At 39.9% G+C, this 21,325-nt stretch overlaps 1 protein-coding gene across 1 annotated transcript in view; it reads right to left on the reverse strand.

Annotated features, from left to right (window-relative positions):
• The window catches only part of HGFAC (HGF activator), a 42,165-nt gene that overhangs the window by 10,598 nt on the left and 10,242 nt on the right, over positions 1-21,325 (reverse strand). The window contains exons 5-9 of the mRNA XM_021396106.1: positions 17,268-17,381; positions 16,110-16,241; positions 14,625-14,735; positions 2,584-2,758; positions 393-478 (exon numbers count right to left, since the gene is read on the reverse strand). Of these exons, the coding sequence (XP_021251781.1) occupies positions 393-478; positions 2,584-2,758; positions 14,625-14,735; positions 16,110-16,241; positions 17,268-17,381 (618 nt within the window). The remainder of the gene's footprint in view (positions 1-392; positions 479-2,583; positions 2,759-14,624; positions 14,736-16,109; positions 16,242-17,267; positions 17,382-21,325) is intronic.

The following is a 21,325-nucleotide window of genomic DNA, read 5'->3' on the forward strand; positions in this document are numbered from 1 at the left end:
GACTACAGTCCTCTATTTGCTCACAGGGGGCCACTCACCACTTGAGCCTGCTGCACTGAGAAATGACAATTTGTTAAAAAACATTATTTATTACTGATGCCTTTCATGTTTCAGCAGAAAGTCTGTTCACGTTGGAATGACTGTAGTGGAAAGCAGTAGCGTGACACTGCTGATATACAATATTGCATGACAAAAATCATCAGCCATAACACTACTTCAAAATAATAATGCAAAATAAGCTTGTTGTCTCTTGATTTACTGCAAACAGTAAAACATTCAATATTCCTGGGAACAGCAGAACATTCAAAATGATACAGTGAAAGCTTTTTCTAGTGTCAATAAATCTTTCTTCATTAATTCATAGCATAGGTTTTAAGAGATCTTTCACGTACCACAAGATGGAATGTTACAGTATTCCCAAGACAAACTGTTGTCCTTCATGACGTAACACCATGGCTTCTCATCTTCGTCAGGATTTCTAATTAATTCAGGGGAGAATAAATTAAATGCATTAACCACACTGTTATTCCAAGCTTCCCAGATGTTTTCTTTTTTTTTCCTATTGTGCCATGCAGAGGACTGATAGAATTGTTGGGTTTGGAGCCATCTAAGAAAATACTGAAGAACCTGCTAACATCTAAATGGGTGAGTAACTATTCAGTAGGGTTCTTTATGCTTAATGCTAGCCAAAAATAAAGCTTATTAGGACCTAAAATGCAGAAACATGACTAAACATCTGTAGAATTTGCCTGCAAGTATTCAGATGCATGAGCATGTTCACTTGGTTTAAACACAGCCTACACTGAAGTGCTTCAACAGATATCAGCTGAGCTATTTTCAGGACTAAGTCCCATGGGAGAGATTCCTCTTTTAGATTATTTTTTTAAGTGAGGAAATTCCACCACAGGTAGATTCATAGAAATTCCATAACAAGAATAGCTAGTAAAAACTAATTTGAGATACTCAAGTTCACACTCCCTGGAGAGAGTCTGAGGAAATGAGAGACTACTTCACGACAATATTACATTCCTCAAAAGGCAATATCAGAATCAATTTAGTCTTTTATTACTCTGATATTTAACAGGTTTGGTGTTGATTTCATTAGAATTTCTCCATGGTACAGCAGAATTGCCTTTATCTATCTATGCTGCACAAGTAAGCAGAAATTTGACCAGTTTAGTCCTCCAAGAGCATAGAACTTCAAAGACTCAGAAAGATCTTGAGTAGGCCAATAAAAATAGACAAGATAATTCAGGACTTTGGATAAACAGTAATTCTAATTTCAGCTGGATTTATCAAAAGTATTATCCATTATTTTAAGATTCATCAATTTTTTTTAAATCTGACTGCTATTCAAAAAGGATTAAAGCACTTTCAAATTTTCAGAACTGAAGAAGCAACACAGGTTGAGTCATCTTCCACCAACGTTTCTAAATTAGACTATTTGAAGAAGAAGATATCTGAAGGGTTATATAGTGCAGCAGAGATATCCCCAGAAATTATAACAAGCTGACAAAAAGAAGTGAAAAGCTTTTTTCTCAGCTTTACAGAACATTAACACATCAGCTTCTATACCACTTTATTATTTGCTTTTGAAATCTGCAAGTGAATATTGTGCTTAAATGACGCAAATTGAAGGGATCGGGATTTATCAAAGTACAAAATACATGCCCAATAAATTGCCATGGTGTACTGGGACACCGTAAATTTCATACTTAAGTGAATCCATTCCAAGCCTTTGAAAGCAAGCCAATTTGGATTCGGCGGGGGGGAGGGGAAAATAGTAATTGTTTGTTAGTTTGTTTTTGATAGAGAAGAAGAGCTACTTTGAGTATGCATGCATGCTTTTTAACAACAAACAACTTGCCAATAGTTCATGGAGAAGTACCTAAGATTCTCAGCTTTAGGACTGCCTCTACTAGAAACGTTTATTCTATTTATGGATATCCATTGGCCTCATGAAGAACTCAGAGACAAGGGGAACATAAAGTGACAGAAGAAAGCCATAAAAAGAAGTTTCATTTGAGCTGAACACAAAACTCAAGTGGAAACATAGTTTATCATACATGTGGTCTGATCAAAGTTGAAATACCAAAACTTTATTTTGCAGTCATTTTTCTTTGAAAGAAATTTGACAATACATCTTAGCATTACCGAAACACAGTGGCTCTGATTTTTTCCACTTTTAAAATATTTTCCTTACTATCAAAAATTCCACAATATCATAATTTGAAATAAGAACTTAACCATTCAATTTGTATAATGCATTTCTTTCTCCTTTTGGATAGTCATTTTTGAGCAGTTTTCTTTTGTATGGTCTCATTCAAAAAATCCAGGAAAAAAAGGATCAGGATTTTCCAACATTAGACTGTGCTTAAGCTTCTTGGCAGAACCACATGTTGATCTACACTACCTACCAGACCTTGTCTTTCAACCCCCGTATCAGGCCGCTAAGCCAACCTAGTTTTTCCAAGACAAAGGTGGCACCTGCTTTGATATTCCTACCCCTTCTCGCTTCCAAATCTGCTCCCACAATATATCCATCCACCTCTTGTTTTATAATCACAGGGCAAACTTCCTCACCTGCAGTAAGAGAAGGGCCCCAAGCCTAGCTGTATTGCTTCCTCAACGCTGTCAACGTGAAGCTCTCGGTAGAGTAAGTCCGAATTCCATGGCAAGCAGCTGTGTCCAGAAATGGTCCTCTTGGCCGTGCCTCTGTACTCGGTGCCATTGCCACGATAGCAATGATGACTAGGAACTGTCAAGGAGTAGGAGATTTGGTGCTAATTATCTGTTAAATACTTGTTTTGCAGCTGAGGTCCCAGATGAGAGGCAGTGGGCCCAACCCTGTAGTGCCTTTTGCCTTTCAAAAGAATTTCTTTTTACAGATGAGGACTTTAAGTTTTGAAAAGCAGTTAAGACTTCTAAAAAAGCCTCATTTTATATGTGCACAAAAAAAAACTATTATACAGGCAGAGAATTAGATCTAACATTTTTGTTGCATATGGAGGATTTTAGTCAGCAATCTGCAGCAAAATCAACAGTATAGGGAATAATCTTGTCTAATTTTGTCTGGGAATTATCTTGTCTAATTTTAGAAACAGCTGAGCTCATCAATGGAGACTCCCATTTTAGTCAATTAAGAGATACAGGCATTACTAGCACCAAACTGATCTAGCCTGTCTGAGATGACGTTTTTCAAGGTGAAGATGAACCTTGACATACATTCTTGACTATGCTGACTGAATCTCATTTGACAATAAAGGGAATGTAAGTCAACAAGATCAGATAGCTGCCTGTGTTGTAAACTAGTGAAAACAATCCTGCCCTGCCAGCAAATGCTTAAAAGGACTAATTTTGGAAAATACTTCTCTTTATGGCCTTGTACATACCCATATAGATATACTTACCATACCCATATGTATGTGTATATATATGTAGATACATACTTCAAACATCAAATTTACAAAAATGAAACAAGTAAGTTGAATTTTCATATTCAAACTCCATTTCTTTGTCACCTGCACATGGGATATTTCTTCAGATAGGTCTGACACACTCAGCTGCCAAGATCTATCAACAGCACATACCAGCATTCTGGCTGAAAAGCATATGGAGATGCATTTCTATGCAAATAGCTATACTGAGCAGAAAGTCTACACCTCAAAACATGGCTCAGAGTACTGCAAAGGAAACACAAAACCATCTAATGTACAAAGAGGATTAATTGTGACCAAGCCTCAGAGGGTTTCTTTTCCCAGCCACGCCAGTATGACTTATTCTTGACATCTGCAAGACTGGTGGAATCTTCTAAACTTATAAATGAACTGAAATGTATAGCATCATAGTATTGCTTGAGTGTTGAAAAACACACTGTGAGGATGATCAATCACAGCACACAATACAGGCAACTATTACCAAATATCTGTTATTTTGACTGAACATGGTGACACATGAACCAAGGCGTACAAGCAGCACTGAAATGGTGAACTGCAGCAGAGAACTGCTGATGTCAATTATTCTTAAGTCATCAGTACAGCAACAGCGCTCAAAACCACAAGCAAGTATATAGCATAAATATGGGAGCTGGGGGTCAAGAAGTTTGATGTAAGACTTTAACTTGAGTTATCAGAGAAATATGTAGTTTGTAAAATTAGCTTTCTATCTTAACCGGGCAGACACACCTGAGACAGTGAGACTGCAATTCCTCCTCCCCACCACCCCTTAAATCAAAGTCCTTTTATATCAATAACTGAGAAAAATTCATTAAATCAGAGAAATATTTTAACAACCATAAACTCAGATCTCACAGAATAGATTTTGTTTTCCATTTGTATTGCTAGCAATAGCAACCATTTCTTGGCAACCCTGCCATTTATTTTCTGGGCAAGATGCAAGTTAAGCTGCTTTGTTTGCCTGAAACTGTCATGAAAATGCTACGATCTTGCTGCATGCAAAATTCTTTCACTTATCCAGAGAAATGCCAGGTGCTGTTTTTATTTGTAGCATATTTATTACATTCAGAAATGATTTAGAGTTGCCTGCTTTTATGAGGATGAAACAAGATTCTGTTTCGCTGCAGAACCATGGCCATATTCTGCAACACCGATGGTTTGGACATCTTGCAGATGGTGTTTACAAGTTGTGCTCAACCTTGTCAGGCTAAAATTCCAATGCACCTCTGTTTTTGCATATCTGCCAGTCATCACTAAAGCTGCCAAAAGATTATAATTAGAAGAATTCGGCTCCTTTCTAAATCATCTGCCACGTTTTCTTCTCCAAGAAGTTTGCATTACATATTGCACTTGTTGAGAGGAACAGTAGTATCTCTTAGTCTGTTTTTTGTTTGTGTTTTGTTTTCAAAGAGGTATTTCTGGCACAAGTAAAGTAACTTAATCTCACATCTTGAGGAGAGGCATCTGGGTTAACAGAGTTGTTGTTTCCTCGCTTTACTGGCTTGCATTACTACCGCGGCACCCTCATCACAGCTATTAAAGAGCATCTCATTAAGAATCTAAGGCCAGCAAGAAATATATCCAAAGACTAATACGTCTTTTCTCTATAATTCAGGAAAAACAACTCTCAAAAAATAATCTCTGTAACTACAGCAGTCCTACAGATCTTTTTCTCCTTTTTTTTTTTAACCATTGCAGCACTGAAAAGTCTCCTTTTCCTCTGTTATAAGCAGTGTGTAGTTCGTCTGTTTTCAGCACTTCTTAATGGATTATTCTGTCTGGAAATTGTTCACTCTGAATTCTTTGTAGTTTCTTCAGCTTCTCATAACTCTGAAATACATTTATTTTCTTATGTGGAAGAAAGGAACTGAGGGCATAACATAGGTATTTTTCTTGTTCATTCACTTCCTTGTGGTACTGCCAATCAGCATTAGAGTAGAAATGGCCTGGAGCTTCAGATGAAACTTTGCTTTGATGAAAGAATAGGTCTGACTTATGCTGCAGTCCTGTGCCACTGCCACCACTGATTGTTTATTTTCTGAAAATCATTGAAATTTTAAAAGAATTTCCAGTTGTTTTATTCTGAAAATCCAAGAGATTTAAATAACTCACATAAAACACTCTTGTGTTCTGATGCCATATTTTATCAGCACGTCACTGCAATTCTTTTCTTTTAAATTTTCCATTAAGAAGCAGTTTTAGGTCTTAAAATTAAAAGCAACCTGAAATAGCAGTTATTCAACAAGTTCTTATTGGTAACTACTTGAAAATATTTGACAAGGTCTTTTGGTCAACAGACTTTGCTTCACGTAGTTCTGTAGTTACATACCTGAACATTTCAGTAAGTTTCTTTTGGAAGTCTTTCTGCAGAAAACAATGCAACTTTCAGATGTTTTCCCCGAATATCTCATCAGAAATTTTCCTAATGTCTTTGAGCTTCAACTGTATTTTCTTTACAGATTTTGCCTATGCTGTTACATTCTGTTAATACTTTTTTCTCTAATGGCCCTAATGCTGGGGCAGAATAGTTTTAGGTAACCATTTCATTCACTAATGCTTTGTTTTATCCCTGACAAACCCATGATGCTTTTATTAAATACAATGTTAGATGAGTTTCTTCACTGTACTGCTCTTATTAACTTATGACAGAAAGGGAGAGGGGCAAGAGGACAAAGACAAAAGCCTCCTCTCTGCTTGAACTTGCTCTAACAAGATGTCTTTCTCAGTGACTTAATTATCAGTTATCCAGATGGAAAAGATCTTCAGAAAACTATAACCAAAAGCAAACCTTGGTGGAATTAAGAGGCCATCTTATATCCAGAGCCTTCCTGGAGCATATGCCCGCTCCTGTTTCAGTGCCAAATGTATGCCCTGCACAGGTCAGAACAAGCTCTTCAGCTCTCACTAGACAGCAGGTTGTTCACAAGACAGAGTATTCATACCTATCTGAAGCCTTTCTTCTATGTCTATCAATTTATATTTCAATTTCAGGCTTCATCTATTAACAATAAATATAAATACCAATGAACAGTGAAGCTTTAGGTCTCTGCATATGTCTCAGACTCACTGCATGCCTGCAGATGTCCCTGTCTTTCCTTGGTCTACCTAGGTCTACCTGTTGTGGGTAGCTGTGAGCTTCCAGGATAAATACATACGCGGCACAAAGGCATCATCATCCATAGACATTGCTCTTACAGACTTCCTCTCTTCATTGCATGGAAAAACCCTCAGGTGTTTTGAGAGCAGTAGGGTGAACACTACTGTGGGAAGTGAAGCAAACACCATGCTGGACTATCCCTGGCTTGATGCAAACTGCTTCTCATTGCCATGCACTTATCCCTGTCCCTGAAAGTGAGATAACAGCACCTACTCTCACTTTCAGATCTCGGTTATTAATGAATACAAACTACAACAGAAATATAAGGAAGTTATATTTATACATAGATATATTTCTGTATAATTCTGCCATCTCTACAGTATTTACCCAGATCTCAATATTTTTATTGTGGGCTTATGATTTAATACAACAGCAGATAATACATATAAGAAATTTATAACAAATAATTGATTCACATTATGTGCTACTTTCCCATTTGTTGAATAGCAATAAAACCTACAGTCTGACAGCACATAACACTGAAATATAACCAATGAAACTGTGGCCTGATTGTGAAACATACACAATCTCTCTAAGCCAAAAACAATGAAAAAAATGTGGGAAAATTGGCAGCTCTTTGTAATGAATTAAATATAATAGAAACTCACCACGTAAAAGAGGAATGGTTTTAGGGCTGGAAAAACAGAGTGATTTATATAGTGTGAAAGATCTTTTTAAGCTGCATCCTAACTTAAGGATTGCACACACCACTTGCTGCAGCTGGACTTATTATTTAAAATATTTCTCTTCCAACAAATCTTTGTAATCTTGCACTTGCAAACACTCTAGATCAACTGAGACAAAACTGAAGAGCTGATCTGTTTTTCTGTTATAAAACCTAATGTACAAATCTACCTTCTGAGTAAGCTGAATCCTTTTATATAAAGGGTTAAATCCAGAAATCTATAAACTCCAAAACAGAAAAAGAACCAGACTCTCTGGCACTTACTGATGACCACTGGGGGAGCAGGTGCTCATTAGAGAGCCAGTAATGAGAGGAGAGTCTTTGAAGAACCTGAAGATCCAAGGGTGGCCTGGTGGAAGAAAGTAGGCAATGGGAAAGGGCAAATGCTGCAGTGGAGATTTCTGGAGTAACTCGGGGTGAGCTAAAAGCTTCTGAGATGTACCACAAGCCTACTGCATCTTCCCCTCAAAGGCCTCCCTAATTGACAATTATATAGCATAACACATTACTTGGATCAAAGGGTGTAAGTCCCCTCACATTTTCAAGAGAACACGCACCCTCTGTAGAATATAATTAACTGATACCACCGTCCTGTCCTCAGAAAATCAAAAATAGGATCAAAAGCATGTTAATATCCTTAAATTAATCATCACCCAATAACTAACACCACTGCCAAGTCAGAGACGTTGTAACGAATGTAATTATCAACTGCTAACATTAATCATATTAATTTATACTAAGGTTAAAAACAAAGAGTTGTCATCAAAAAAGGCACCAACACAGGCACAAAGAAGGTACCAGAGAAACTTCAGTGCCCACAAACATCTGGGGGAAAAAAAACCCACCATATTTCTTTATAAAAATTAAGATCTCCAACATATTCCTGTCTGACTGGAGAAATTTTTGCCTATTGTCTGGTGTTCACCTTATGGCTCAATCATATTAATTTTTCTTATACAGTATAGCAGTATAGCGTGTTAGCTTTCTCCTCTCTAGCCCCGATTTGCTATGTCCACTGTAAATGACTAATCCACAACCTCCATGCAAATGGTGCTCCTTTATTTGCTTGTATTTTTCTCTATACCAGCCAAGATCTTTATTACAACTCCTGACTGGAAAGAAACCTATGACATCAGAGTAGCCACTGTTTCACTGTTCACATCTATCACCTCCATAAATGATGCCTTACAAATATTTTTTGAACCTACTTTTTTTGCAAATCTTCTGTCCACTATCTGCTACGTATCTTAGTGCAGTGAAACAGAGGTGAATTCTCATTTGACGATATCACGCACATGCGCTTCGTCATCTTCTAATTCTTCCTACTATTTGCCATTTCAGATCTTAGCCTACTAAACCTAGTTTTTCTCCATTAAACTGTCTCTAGCAACTTTTTAGGAAATAATTCAAAATCTGATGAAAATCCAACTCACCTTTTCTATTTCTGCATCAGTGCCCTAGGCTTCCTCTTCATTACCCTTGCCTTAGTAAACCTTGCCCTAACTTTGTGCAGTTTCTCAGGGACCCATAAAACTTTACCACTGCAAAGCATCTGGTCACCTCTCCAAACCACACCAAACCATATAAAAAAATGATGATGATGCTTATTTGCTATTCCACTCGCCCACAACTGTAAAGGAATACTAACCTTATTTTTTTCTGTCCTAGTTTTATTACTAATACCACTGCTCCATACATGCAAACAGCACACAAATCCCCAGCATCATGTGCAAAGCTCCTGAAGCAGTAAGTATCAGATCTACTGATTCAACCTCAGTGGGCCATCAATTGATTGAATACTCACTTATCCTTATAAGCCAACTGACCTTATCATTATACTTCACCCTTTTAATAACAATTATCCTTTGAGATCCTAGAAAATAAAAAATTAAACACTAATCTGAAAGCATTCTGGTAGATTATAGAATACCACTGGTAAACAAAAAGCAAAAAGTTTTCATCATCATAGAATCAGAGAATCATAGAATGGCCTGGGTTGAAAAGGACCTCAAAGATCATCTAGTCTCAACCCCCCTGCTGAGTGCAGGGTCGCCAACCACTAGACGAGGCTGCCCAGAGCCACATCCAGCCTGGCCTTGAATGCCTCCAGGGATGGGGCATCCACAACCTCCCCAGGCAACATGTTCCAGTGCATCACCACCCTCTCAGTGAAAAACTTCTTCCTAATATCTAACCTACATCTCCCCTGTCTCAGTTTAAAATCATTATCACTATACTCTCAGAAGAAAAGATTCAAAACTTTTCCTCCAGCATCCAGAGCTAAATTTCCTTTACAAATATACCTCCTTAGCAGAAATCTGCAAACACACTATTTCAGTAAAATAACCACTAGGAGGGTGGGCTTGCTGTCTTTTTTTGACTTCTTTTATTGCCTCACTCCCCCAGTTACTCAAAGATGTGGCCGAGAGTTCTTCCTGTATATAATTATATACTCATCTATCTTGTCATCTTACTTTTCTAAAATTCTTCAGCCTACTTCTGACATAAAACAACACATCTCCTTATATAACCATAAAACTTCCACAATTAGCATTGCAACTCATACTTTCTTTAAAGCTATGTTGTCTCTCTAGTTCTGTTACCCATAACCTGCAAGCCAAAAGAGAAAAAAGGACTGGAAAACATAAGGGTTTTTCATAAATACCCTTAAAAACTTCATATTTCATTGTGACCACACTACTAGCAAAAACAATGTTGATACCTAAATCTTAATCCAAAAAGCCTCAAACAAGGCTCTGCAGACCTCCCAATTAAAAAAAAAAAACAGTAATAAACAATAAAACCTTTGTGGGTGCCCCATCCCTGGAGGTGCTCAAGGATTGATTGAATGGGGTTCTGGGCAACTGGATACGGTGGGTGACCACCAGTCCATGGCAGGGGGTTGGAACTGGATGATCTTTGAGGCCCCTTCCAACCTAAGCCATTCTACAATTCTGTTCCACAATTCTACTTTTAAATCTAGCATCTGGTGCAACCCACAACCATTGTGACACAAGTCCAAATAGGCTTTCCATGGCTCTGTTTTCTACTTCATCTTTTGTTTAAGCATGACAAGCACACAAATCTGCCACAACTCATCCATTATCCGGCTACCTAAATTTCATAAGTAGCTCCACAAGAACCTGAATTATTGCTAAGTACTAATACAACAACAAAAAACAGAAATAAACCCCAGCTAGCAAAAAATATTTTATCACCCAATGACTAAAGCAATTATGCATCCAAAAAATAGTTAAAGCCCGAAAAAAATATTGAAATATGCTTTATGAAACCCACCTTAATTACCTACATATGATTCCAAGTTATTTCTCCGGTCAGCAGTGGCACAACAAAGATATCTGTAAGTGTTTTAGGAAAAGGCTTGGCAGCTAGTTAAAGAGAACAAAAATATGCCACTAACATGCTTGCCAATAAATCAAGAATAAACTTAAAAATGCAAATGAGACTCCCAATTTAACGAACAACCCACACCCAAAAACAATACCAAAGCACAAACTCCATGTTACCCCAGAAATGGGGTTACTGACTCCAATGAAGCTAAACATATCTGAAGTTAAACATTTCCCCCTCAAACATTCACAATTCCCTCTCCACTCTCTACACCAGTTTGGACCACAGATGAAATATCACCCTCACAAGCCTCTGAGTTGTCACTTCTTATCACTGCCAGAGTGGATGACTCTGAACCCTATCTGTTACTTTCCCTGTACAATAAGATCACCACTGCTACTCATAACTAATTATGAATTTTCACTTAAAACTTGGATTCAGGCTCTCTCATCAAGAGCTCTGTCTCCAAAGTGAACACAGTTACTCTCTTAATACAAAATCTGTTTTTTCTGAAAATTTACAAGTGCATTTTTAAGCGCAATTATTATGAATCAAGGTTAATTAAAAACGGGCACTTTCATAGATTAAAACAGTATCTGTGTGGGGAGGGACTTTTGGTGAAATATCTAATTTCCTTTCCTGAAATCATATGCATAGAACATTTTTTAAATGGCATGTCTTTCTTTAGTACTGAAGGTTTCTTCTTTAACGGCCAGAAAATACAGCATTATTACAAAAAAATAGAAATCTATATTAGAACCTGTCTTTTGTATATAGATCTCCTTTGTTATACACATCTTCTACGTTACATTTTTCACCTCTCATTTTGTTTAATTAATTTTTTTTTAAAGTCAGCTCACAGTTTACCAGGAACTGCATGACCATTATAAGAAGGGCTTGTCCATACCTATTATGACTGTTTGCAAGGAAGTTGTAAGAGCAGTGAATAATGACTTTGAGCCCTGACAAGGACCCCATCATCTGAAAAAAGAGACAAATAATGGGCAGATAAATAGGTACCTGCAAAATCATAGAAGTTACAATTAATCTTTGTTACTCACAGTACAAAGGGGATAGAAATAAAACTATCAGCGAGTAGGTTTTAAGCTAACAATAGAAAATACTGTTTTTCCTCATAACTATTTAAATTCTGGAACTTCTTTTCACAGCATGAAGTTTTACAGAATTCAGATAAATTCAATGGAAAACAAGTAAAGGACTCATTGAGGCCTTCCAGTACTTGAAGGGAGCTTATAAGCAGGAAGGGGACTGGCTTTTTACACGGTCTAGTAGTGATAGGACAAGGGGGAATGGTTTTAAACTAGAAGAGGGGAGATTTAGGTTAGATGTTAGGCAGAAATTCTTTACTCAGAAAGTGGTGAGGCACTGGCATAGGCTGCACAGAGGGGTTGTGGTTGTCCCACCCCCAGAAGTGCTTAAGGCCAGGTTGGATGGGGCCCTGGGCAGCCTGAGCTGGTGGGGGGCAACCAGCCCATGGTAGAGAGTTGGAACTGGATGATCTTTAAGGTCTCTTCCAACCTAAGCCATTCTGTGACTCTATGATTCTATTAAATATGAATGTCCAGCAGTTTGCGAAGAAAAATCCTCAGATGATAGTATTTCTCAATAATTTCCTGCTCCTTATACTTCTCACTTATCTTCTACTTTGCCAGCGCTCAGGGCACAACAGAACTCAGACTTGTGATCTCAAGCAGGGTGACACTGCATTTATTTATGTTTGTGAGGGTGGCATTAAGACAAATTTGCTGTTTTTCTGTTAGAAATAGATGAAAATTAGTTGCTTATTCCTGTAGATGCCAAGAGCAGAAGGCAACAGAGAGACCCCCATCCACCTCACAGCCCAGAACATTTTGGAATGCTTACTGTTTATTAAATTGATGGGGTTTTCTTTTTTTTTTTTTTTATGACATATTTGCATCACAGTTTGGCTTTAAGGTTGCCTCTACAAATGAATAATTTAGAATAAATACACTTTGTCGACTTTGCAGCTTCCTCTGGATCAAGTGTTATAACCAGAGGCTACTGAGATTAAAGTGTAAACTCTCAATGCAGCCTTGTGAGGCAAGGGAAAATATACAAGACTGTAAAAGGGAAAACAAAGCAAAACAAAAAGCCAGCTGTGCTCACAGCATCAAATTGAAGGGTTGAAGAATAAATTAATCCAACACATATTTAAAAATCAGCTCCATGTGCTGTGAGATCACCAACTCCCAGTGCTCTTGCCAGCATGCCGTTACCCTGGTGTAATGGCACTATCAGGTCAGTAGACTCCAGCATTAATTTTTTGCATTAATTTAGAATGACTAAATCCCCGTTAAGAGATTTTTTTATTTTATTTTTATGCTTCTTTGCAAGCCCTTGACACATAAACACAATCCTTCAGTTCCTGTTTCGTGTGTGGGTGTTAGGCAGCTGAACACAGATGGTTTGTAAGCATCTAAAAGCCATTTGTTTAGCAAACCAAATGCTTGCTTTATTATTTACAAGTAATCAAAGAGCACCTGCTTATTTCTTGTTCTGAGCTAGTCAGACAGAAACCAGTATTACATCCACAACACTGCCCTCCTGATGTTTATAATCGTGGCCGTGCTCAGTGGATGTTTATGCACAGCATTGCAGATTTGGGTAGGAGAAGCTGATAACTAAACAGGAATGTGGAAAGTGTGAAGAGGAGCAGTGTGCAGTCCTCCCGGGATTTTAGGTTGCATGTGCCCCGCATACATGCAGCCTCTTGCTCACATCCATGCAGCAGTAACGCCTGGGAAAGATCTCAGTGGGGCAACAAAATGATAAAAGCACAGAGCTACATTGAGGGACTTGCAAGAGTCATTAATCACAATTAATCAAGAACCTGGTGAGTCAAAGTTCAGGACCAGTTCATAAACCATTCAATGTGCCGATTTATTCTTGCTATTTGTTGTTCTAGCTGTACTGCCAGTCCCCCTGGTGGCTTTTTTCCAGCTTGAATAGATGGCTGCACCATTTTTCAACCACCAGAACAGAGTGGAATATCAGATACCACTTTGAAATATCAGAGCACGTTATATTTTCTTTACTGAAGTACTCATTCAGACCATCTAGATGCCCAATGCAGCCACCACCAGCCTTGTCTTTGATTTTGATGAGACTTACGTCCTGAGAAATTCACTGCCATGAGCTATGGGATGATGAGCTGGTACAACTGCAGGCCTGTTATAAATTATGCCTAATACCTTTGGCATTTGAAAAGTAGCCACTGATACAACTTGAAGATTTAGTGTGCAGGTAAGTTTTACAAACAGCCACAACCTCTGCAGTGAGAAAAGTTAAATCTTCTTCAGGGAAATTACCCAAAAAACTACGCAGCATCAAGTAAGAAGCAACACAGAGCTAGCACACAGACAACCAAAGGCAGGTTCCTCTGCCCTGACCTATCAGTAATATAACGATATTTTAGGAAAAATATGTTGCGCTAAATGTGCTATTAATTTGAAGTACAAAATAACCCGAACAGATAGTGTGCATTTTATCTCTGTCTACATCTCACAAGAATCCAGTGCTTCCAAATATAGCCAGCTGCTAGGTTTTGTCAAAGCACAAACCCCTATTTCATGAGTAGACAGCATGAGATGCCTGAACCCATAGGGAAGCATTTGCGCTGGATAACGACACTGATATGCTGAGTCTACAAGATGGACACACGTACTACTTTTTATGAACATGAGTAATTGGATTAAAACTTCTGTGTTTAATTTTCCAGACAGTTGAGGACAGAAATGAGTATTTTTAGAATCAGGGTTTCAGTGAAGAAGAGTGTGTTGTGTTTTACACTGGAGGAATACATTAACAGTTGTTCGTGAAGTTCTGCATGACTCCTCAGTTGTTACAGGAAATGTCTGCAAAGGGAAAAAATCCCCAGCTTTGCACACAGCTGAAAACTCCAAACTCCCTGCCTGCAGTATGTTGTTATACTTACCAATATTGCAGTACTTTCCTACGAAAGGTCCTTTGCAGTCACACAAGGTTTTCCCACTGAAGGCAATCATTTTACATTCTCCGCCATTCATGCAAGGATCATGAACACAACCTACAAGCAGAAGCCAAAATCAAATAAAGACAACAAACTAATCAAGAGAACCAGTCCAATTTTGACTTAATTTAGTGCATCTTCTTCCTGTATATACATTTAAGATAAATTTCCTTTTTACTCATCCTAGACCTACACCTGATATAAATTGAAGAAAAGGAAACTACTTATTTTTGCCAACTGAGGTCTGTCTCACTGCTTTCATTTTTACTGGATAACGTCAGCACAGCTATTGAAAAATATTATTAATGAACAATAGGTAAAAGGGGGTGGTGATTATTATTGCTGGTGGTGATGATGGTGACATTTGCATTTCTTTCTGTACAGAGGGTTCTCCCAGTTCCAAGTTTACCGCTGAGCTGTGTTGAAATTTTTAATAACATATTTAGCAGGGAGCTCAGCCAAATATATAGGGTCTGCAACAAGGAAATATTAAGTTTTCTCAAATTTCTTATCACTTCCATAAACTCCCATTGTCCTAGAAAGCCAGCAACTCTCTCCATGCTTCAACTTCCACTTCTCTCAAGTGGGAATAAAAGCTCATACCTTCTTCAAAGGGCTTTTATGAAGCTTACTCAGTACTGTAAGTTATTTGGAAGTCCGGAGAGGTAGATCTGGTCAGCTGGATTGAATAACAGAATAGTCAAACTGGAACACATAGAGATGTGAGGCAAACTTCTTTGCTTCCCACCATCTCTCCTTCCAAAGGGAGGTGTCATGGTGGCTTCATCAGATGCATGACAACCTAGGGTGCATGTCCAGCTCTTCCTGACACCTGGGAGCCTCAAAATAAGGAGGAGGCTTCAAAACATAAGCTTTTCCCTGACTGAGAATGGGTATGTTGAGTCTAAAGTTACAGGGACTCTGGAGTCAATGCTGGACAAATGGGATCCTGGAGGCAGGTACAGTTAACATGCTGGAAATTCAAGAGCAAGATAGGCTTGGGAAAAAATCCCAGAGGAAGCAGCAACTTGAAGAGATTGCGGGTATCCAGGGAAGAGTAGAGGACAGCGTGCCTCTCAGGCATGTTACAGTTTTGGAAGAGAGCTTATGACATCAGAAATTTCACTACTTCCACTACATTATCTGTCTGTATTCCTACACACTGCAGTTCAGGATTCAGTCCCTGTCAAGGTCATTAAATTCAGCTTACTGTATTTAACTGCATCCTCAAGTAAGAACTGACACACTAAAGTGATTTCTTGGGTCAGCATTACTGCTCATACATGGAAGGATGTGATCCCATAATGAAAAGTGTACATGAGCAATGATAGCAGCCTTGCTGTGATAACACCACTCAGGTTTTATATTCTCTCTATCATTTATCCCCACTTTATGTAGGTCAAGAGCTGCAATACAAAATAATGCACTTACTTTTGTATTCAACTCTCTGGCACTCCATCTGGCCATCCACACAAATGCACTGCTCCACAGCTCCTTGTTTGACTCTTGACCAGCTCATGTCCACGTCAAAGAACTCATAGAGACTGTCGTCAAAACATTTCTCTGAAATGCAGTTTGAAAAATAACACAGGGTTTCAGAGATTATTTCTTGCAGGGGATGGTGCCACGTACCCTACTCTCCCTTTCTCCGTGTTGAATAGATATACGTTTGTTGACAGCTGGTGGTTTTCCAGCAAGCCATCCTCCCACGTGTGAAGGCACAAAGCCAGCATAGCAGCAGCTCCAAGGACCTTGAGGCAGAGGTGGCTTTCTTCTAAAACTCTATGAATATGATAGCATCACTTCAGCTCCCCTAGAAGTTCAAAATGCACCCAAATGCAAAAAAATAAAATCAGTGATATATCACTGTGTCTGTCCCATTTTACAGCATCAGTCACAGCTGATGGGCTGTGCTGGAGAACTAACATGGAAAAGGGCATCCTCGCTTATGTTCAGGCAGTCCACAGCTGTAGGAAAAAGCCTTCGTTAAACAAAGGCAAGCACAACTGGAAGTCTTGTTGTAAAAGCCTGATTTTTCTCTTGGCATGCACTAAATTGGGTGTGACAGCACCATAAAACTGGAAAAATAATCCAAGCAAAGCTCTCTGGTCTCTCCTCCACCTCTGGCACCACATTCTCTGCAGGCAGAGGAGCTGCACAGGCCTTAGTGTTGGCATCACAGAAGCTCAAATGGCCCCAGGTCTGCATATGCAGAAGGGATAAGGCGTCACCTGAAGTTTGGCTGCTTTTTCATGTCTCCCTGCCCTACGTATTGGATGTTATTATTAGTCATTTCCAAGCATGTAAGTGATATTTAAATCTTAAAAACAGCAAAGGGAAGGGAGAAGGCTCTTTGTGTTTCCCATAGCTTAATACCTCACTGGCTCAGAGCATACTTGGATTTATAACTGTATAATCAAGTTATTTTCAGCTGTCCTGTCACTAATGGATGTCTGTCATAGCCATTTGGAAGTCTGCCTACAGAAACAATCATGCACAACAGCACTACCTTTTCATTAAGCAAACTGTAACGAGCTCTCCTTGCTGCCCATATCTCTTGGTGTAACACTTGGGGAAGAAGATACTCACTCATCTGACAGTCTCTTCCCGTGAATTCCTCGGGACAGGCACAGTGGTATGTCCTATGACCATGAGCGAGAAAACAGGTCCCTCCATTTTGGCAAGGGTTGTTTGCACAGTAATCTAGATGGACCAGATAAGAAGCTGTTGTTAACATCTGCCAGACAAACCATGCTTTGTTTTGCTAGGAGTCGGCTTGGTTACCTTAACCATTTTGGTTCAGTGCACAGTGGCTTTAATACCACCTCTTAATCTAAAATGGTGTTGATCCAACCAGTGTATATTGGTTTTGTTTTAAGCTGCAGAACAATTACACTCATCCAGCTTTTTAAACCCGTATAGCAAATCACTGTTCTGGATGTTCTCTCAAATAATAGGACAAGGGGAATTGGTTTCAAACTAAAAGAGGAGATTTAAACTGGATATAAGGAAAGAGGTTTTTTACTGTGAGAATGGTGAGGTACTGGCACAGGTTGCCCAGAGAGGTGGTGGATGCTCTGTCCCTGGAGACACCCAAGGTCAGGCTGGATGGGGCTCTGAGCACCTGCCTGAGCTGTATGTGTCCCTGTTCATTGCAGGGGAGTTGGACTAGATGATCTTTAAGGGTCCCTTCCAACTCAAACGATTCTATGATTCTATTCTATGAATAACTCGTCCCAGGGCGGTGGGCTCAGGCCAACCCGAGGCTGTAGTAAAGAAGAAGAAGGGCCGACGCCCACTAGATGGAGCTGTGCCTTTGTACTGGGGAGGAAGGCGTAGCTCTGGCTCTGCCCGGATTACTGCCATGCATGCTTTGCATTTCAACAGAAATAACCGGGATTATGCATCTCTCTTTCAAATTACAAGGACCATCCTCCACAGAGGAATTTGATGTGGATTTTTGGATTATATCTAAAATTAACAGACAGCTGGAACAGAGGAAAAAGCTTTTGAAGCAAGGCATATCCAAATAAATTGGGCCAAATGAGATTAAACTGGAGCAGAGCTTTGGATCTGTTTTTAAAGGAATCTTCTAAATCATGGGAAAATAAGTTGGGAGAGTAGGGGATATGCTAGGACAGCTCTCTCACAATGCAATGGAAGCTTGACTTCCCTCAAAGCAAGTTGTGGAAGCCTTGGTGGCCACCTAAGGTCCTGATTGCAGTGACAAGGTGTGCAGCTCCCCTGAAGTCAACCAACATCTTGTTTTGCACCTGCAGAAGAGATGGCGCAATAACTTGCCTGCATTTCATCCTCCTTGCTACAGCTACTCTGACTCTGTGAGAGGTCACTCGATCCAGGTGCTCCTTTAGCTGGAGTGGTGTCTAAGCATAAGAGGCAGTGTATGAAAACAAGCACACACATACAGAGCTAAGCAAAGTATGAAAGACAGTTCCTGAACTTGGCTACAGCAATGGAAATGTGAAGGTTCCCCTGCACATATCAAAATATTTACTGTAGAACAGAGTGGTGTAATTGATGTGAAATACCAGCCCTGGGTGTTTTCACTGCTAGTTTCACTCCAGGATAACATCAAGGGAAAGCAAGTAAAGGCAGTGATGATTCTACTGTTCGTGCTGTTTGGTAGTTATGAAATTTGTAGTGATGTAATGTTTCCTCAAAGGCAAATTCTGTATTTCCTGTACCAATCACATCAAAAACATGACTTGCTCTCCAGGCCATCTGTACAGCAGTGCTCTGTACAGATTACAGTTCATTACACCCACAAAGAGCACTTCTGGCTTTCCCAGTCGGAGACCCTCACTGCATCCTGCTCACCCCTCTGGCCAGACTTCCCCTGGCTATTCCACATCCCTTCCCTCCTATCCTGAAGTCAAGGTGCTCCCAAGCAGATGAACACATCACTCTCCCTCTAAGGACTCCTGCTCAACACTAACTGTGGATTAAATGGGGAGTCCAAGTCCTTGCCTGTTCAGCCGATGCCTAAATCTCATGGGAAAAACAACTTGTTCTTGCTGGCAGCCACCCTGACATCAGCTTCACCTCTCAGAGGCTGTACAAGAGACTTGTCTCACCTTTCTAATTACATCTTCCTACAAAAACTTTCAGTTTCTGCCACCCACCTTTCCCAGGGGCTGCTCTTCCTCAAAGCCCCTCATGGGACACAGCCTCTTCCTCATGCCAGCACAGCCCACACACTTCTACTTCTTCTTTTCATATCAGTTCAAATATCTCAAAAAAAAAAAACAAAAAAAAAAACCCTTCTTGTCTGGTTGTCTGGCACCTTCTTTCCAAATCTGGGCCTCTCTGGTGTTCTGGCCATTTTTCCAAGGTTTCCAGATATTCAGCAGCCTGGTCAGAGCAGTAGCATTGACAGAATGCCCAAGATGTGATAGTTCCAAACACAGTGACACTGTGCACTTATGCACTGTATATTTGTATGTGTATCTGGGCTGTGCATGCACAACTGTGTTCTCCTCAGGCAGATCCTACACGCGCTCTCCACAGGATTTCCCAGGCAGGAGAGGCAGATCCTCCAGAAACCTGAACAGATATCTCCTAAAGGCAGAGATAAAACTCCTGCTAATTTCAGGGGGGCTGAACAAGCACTGCAGGTGCTGTTTCTGTGAGCTCTGGCTCTGTGCTGCACAGTGCTAACATTTCCCTCCAGCAGAGCCTTTATACAAGGGCTTAACTTCACCCTGGAGCCAAAGGTTTGGTGGTTAAACTTTCTCTGGAAATTGGCAGAAGTATTTTTCTGGATCAATGCCCCAAACACTTGCTTAACACTGACTTGTAAGCAGCTCCAGTGGTTTCAGGCAGACTTCCCACATACATGGGGCAATCTAGGCCTGGAGAGAGTCCGTGCTTCAGCCTTTGATCCTTCCCCATCCCAAATCACCTACTTCTCACAAATCTCCCATAGTCAAGGGCATTTTATCCTCCTGGAATTTCATTTTTTAATGTTTTTTGTGTGCCTATAAAACAGTTGAGATTTCATCAAAGTTGTAATATCTTAGCTGGATTTTTTTCACAATAAAATCATGTATCTTCCACATTTAGAAAATCATCATCTTTCAGTTGGACTGCTGCTCCCTTCCCAGCTATCTTCCCAGCAAGTGAGCTTTCCTCCCTTTTCTTGAAGTTCCCTTCAGCCATTTACCACTCCTTCCTTTTGACCTCACCACAAACCTTTTGCCTTTAACCTGACAGTCTGCTAAATCTTTTCCAAGTCCAAATACAGTGCTTGCTACTTAAAAAATAAATAAATAGAACTATGCTTACAAATAAACCAACATGTACAGACTTATTTAATTGCACAAAATCCTTAATGCTCCTAGAAATGAAGTATTTTCTTTTTAACAGCCAGCTGTGTTCCCTTCCCTCTCCCTCATTCCCCTTTCTCTTTCCTTTCCTCTTTCACACATATAACTCTTTCTTTTCTGGAGAAGAACTAGAAGCCAGGACAAGCTCATTCTGGGGTTATGGTACATTGAGAGCCCTCAGCAAGTGGCAGGCTGGTGAGGGGGCTTTCCTTTGGCAAGCCATCCTATCCAACTCTGTGGTGGCTAACAGACAAAAATGATCTGAAGAGCCCCCAGAGCCTTGCTCATTTTGGAGACAGCTGTTCGTGAGGCTGTCAGGATCACACCGATGGGAAAGGAGAGGGACAGAGGTGGTATGAGGAACACTGGGGCAGCAGTGGGGAGGGGGAGGATGGAGGGATCCCCAGTAAATCCAGCCTCCACTGGGGAGCGCTCTTCCTGGCCAAATTGACTATTTGGGTCTCAAAAGTGTGCAGTTCCTGGTAAGCCCTGGTGCTCTGCTTTTCTGCACAAGAGGAGCAGCAGGTGATGCCAAGGTGTTCTGTGTCACAGCAGTGAAGAAACAGTACTTGTACACAGAAACTGAGTGCACAAGACTGCGGAGGTAAATGGAAAAGGGCTGGAAAATCTATCCTGAGAAGAAATGGAGGGGGAAAATAAAAACACTACCAAGAGTGAGGCAGGAACGTTCCCTTTAAATTCACTTCACAGCAGAGCATGATTTACTGTTTCCAACACTTTAAGATCCGAGAGGGCACTCATGAATAAGCAAGTGAAGCCCTCATAACTTGACTCCTGCAA

Source organism: Numida meleagris, chromosome 4, assembly GCF_002078875.1.
Source record: "Numida meleagris isolate 19003 breed g44 Domestic line chromosome 4, NumMel1.0, whole genome shotgun sequence".
Lineage (NCBI taxonomy): Eukaryota > Metazoa > Chordata > Aves > Galliformes > Numididae > Numida > Numida meleagris.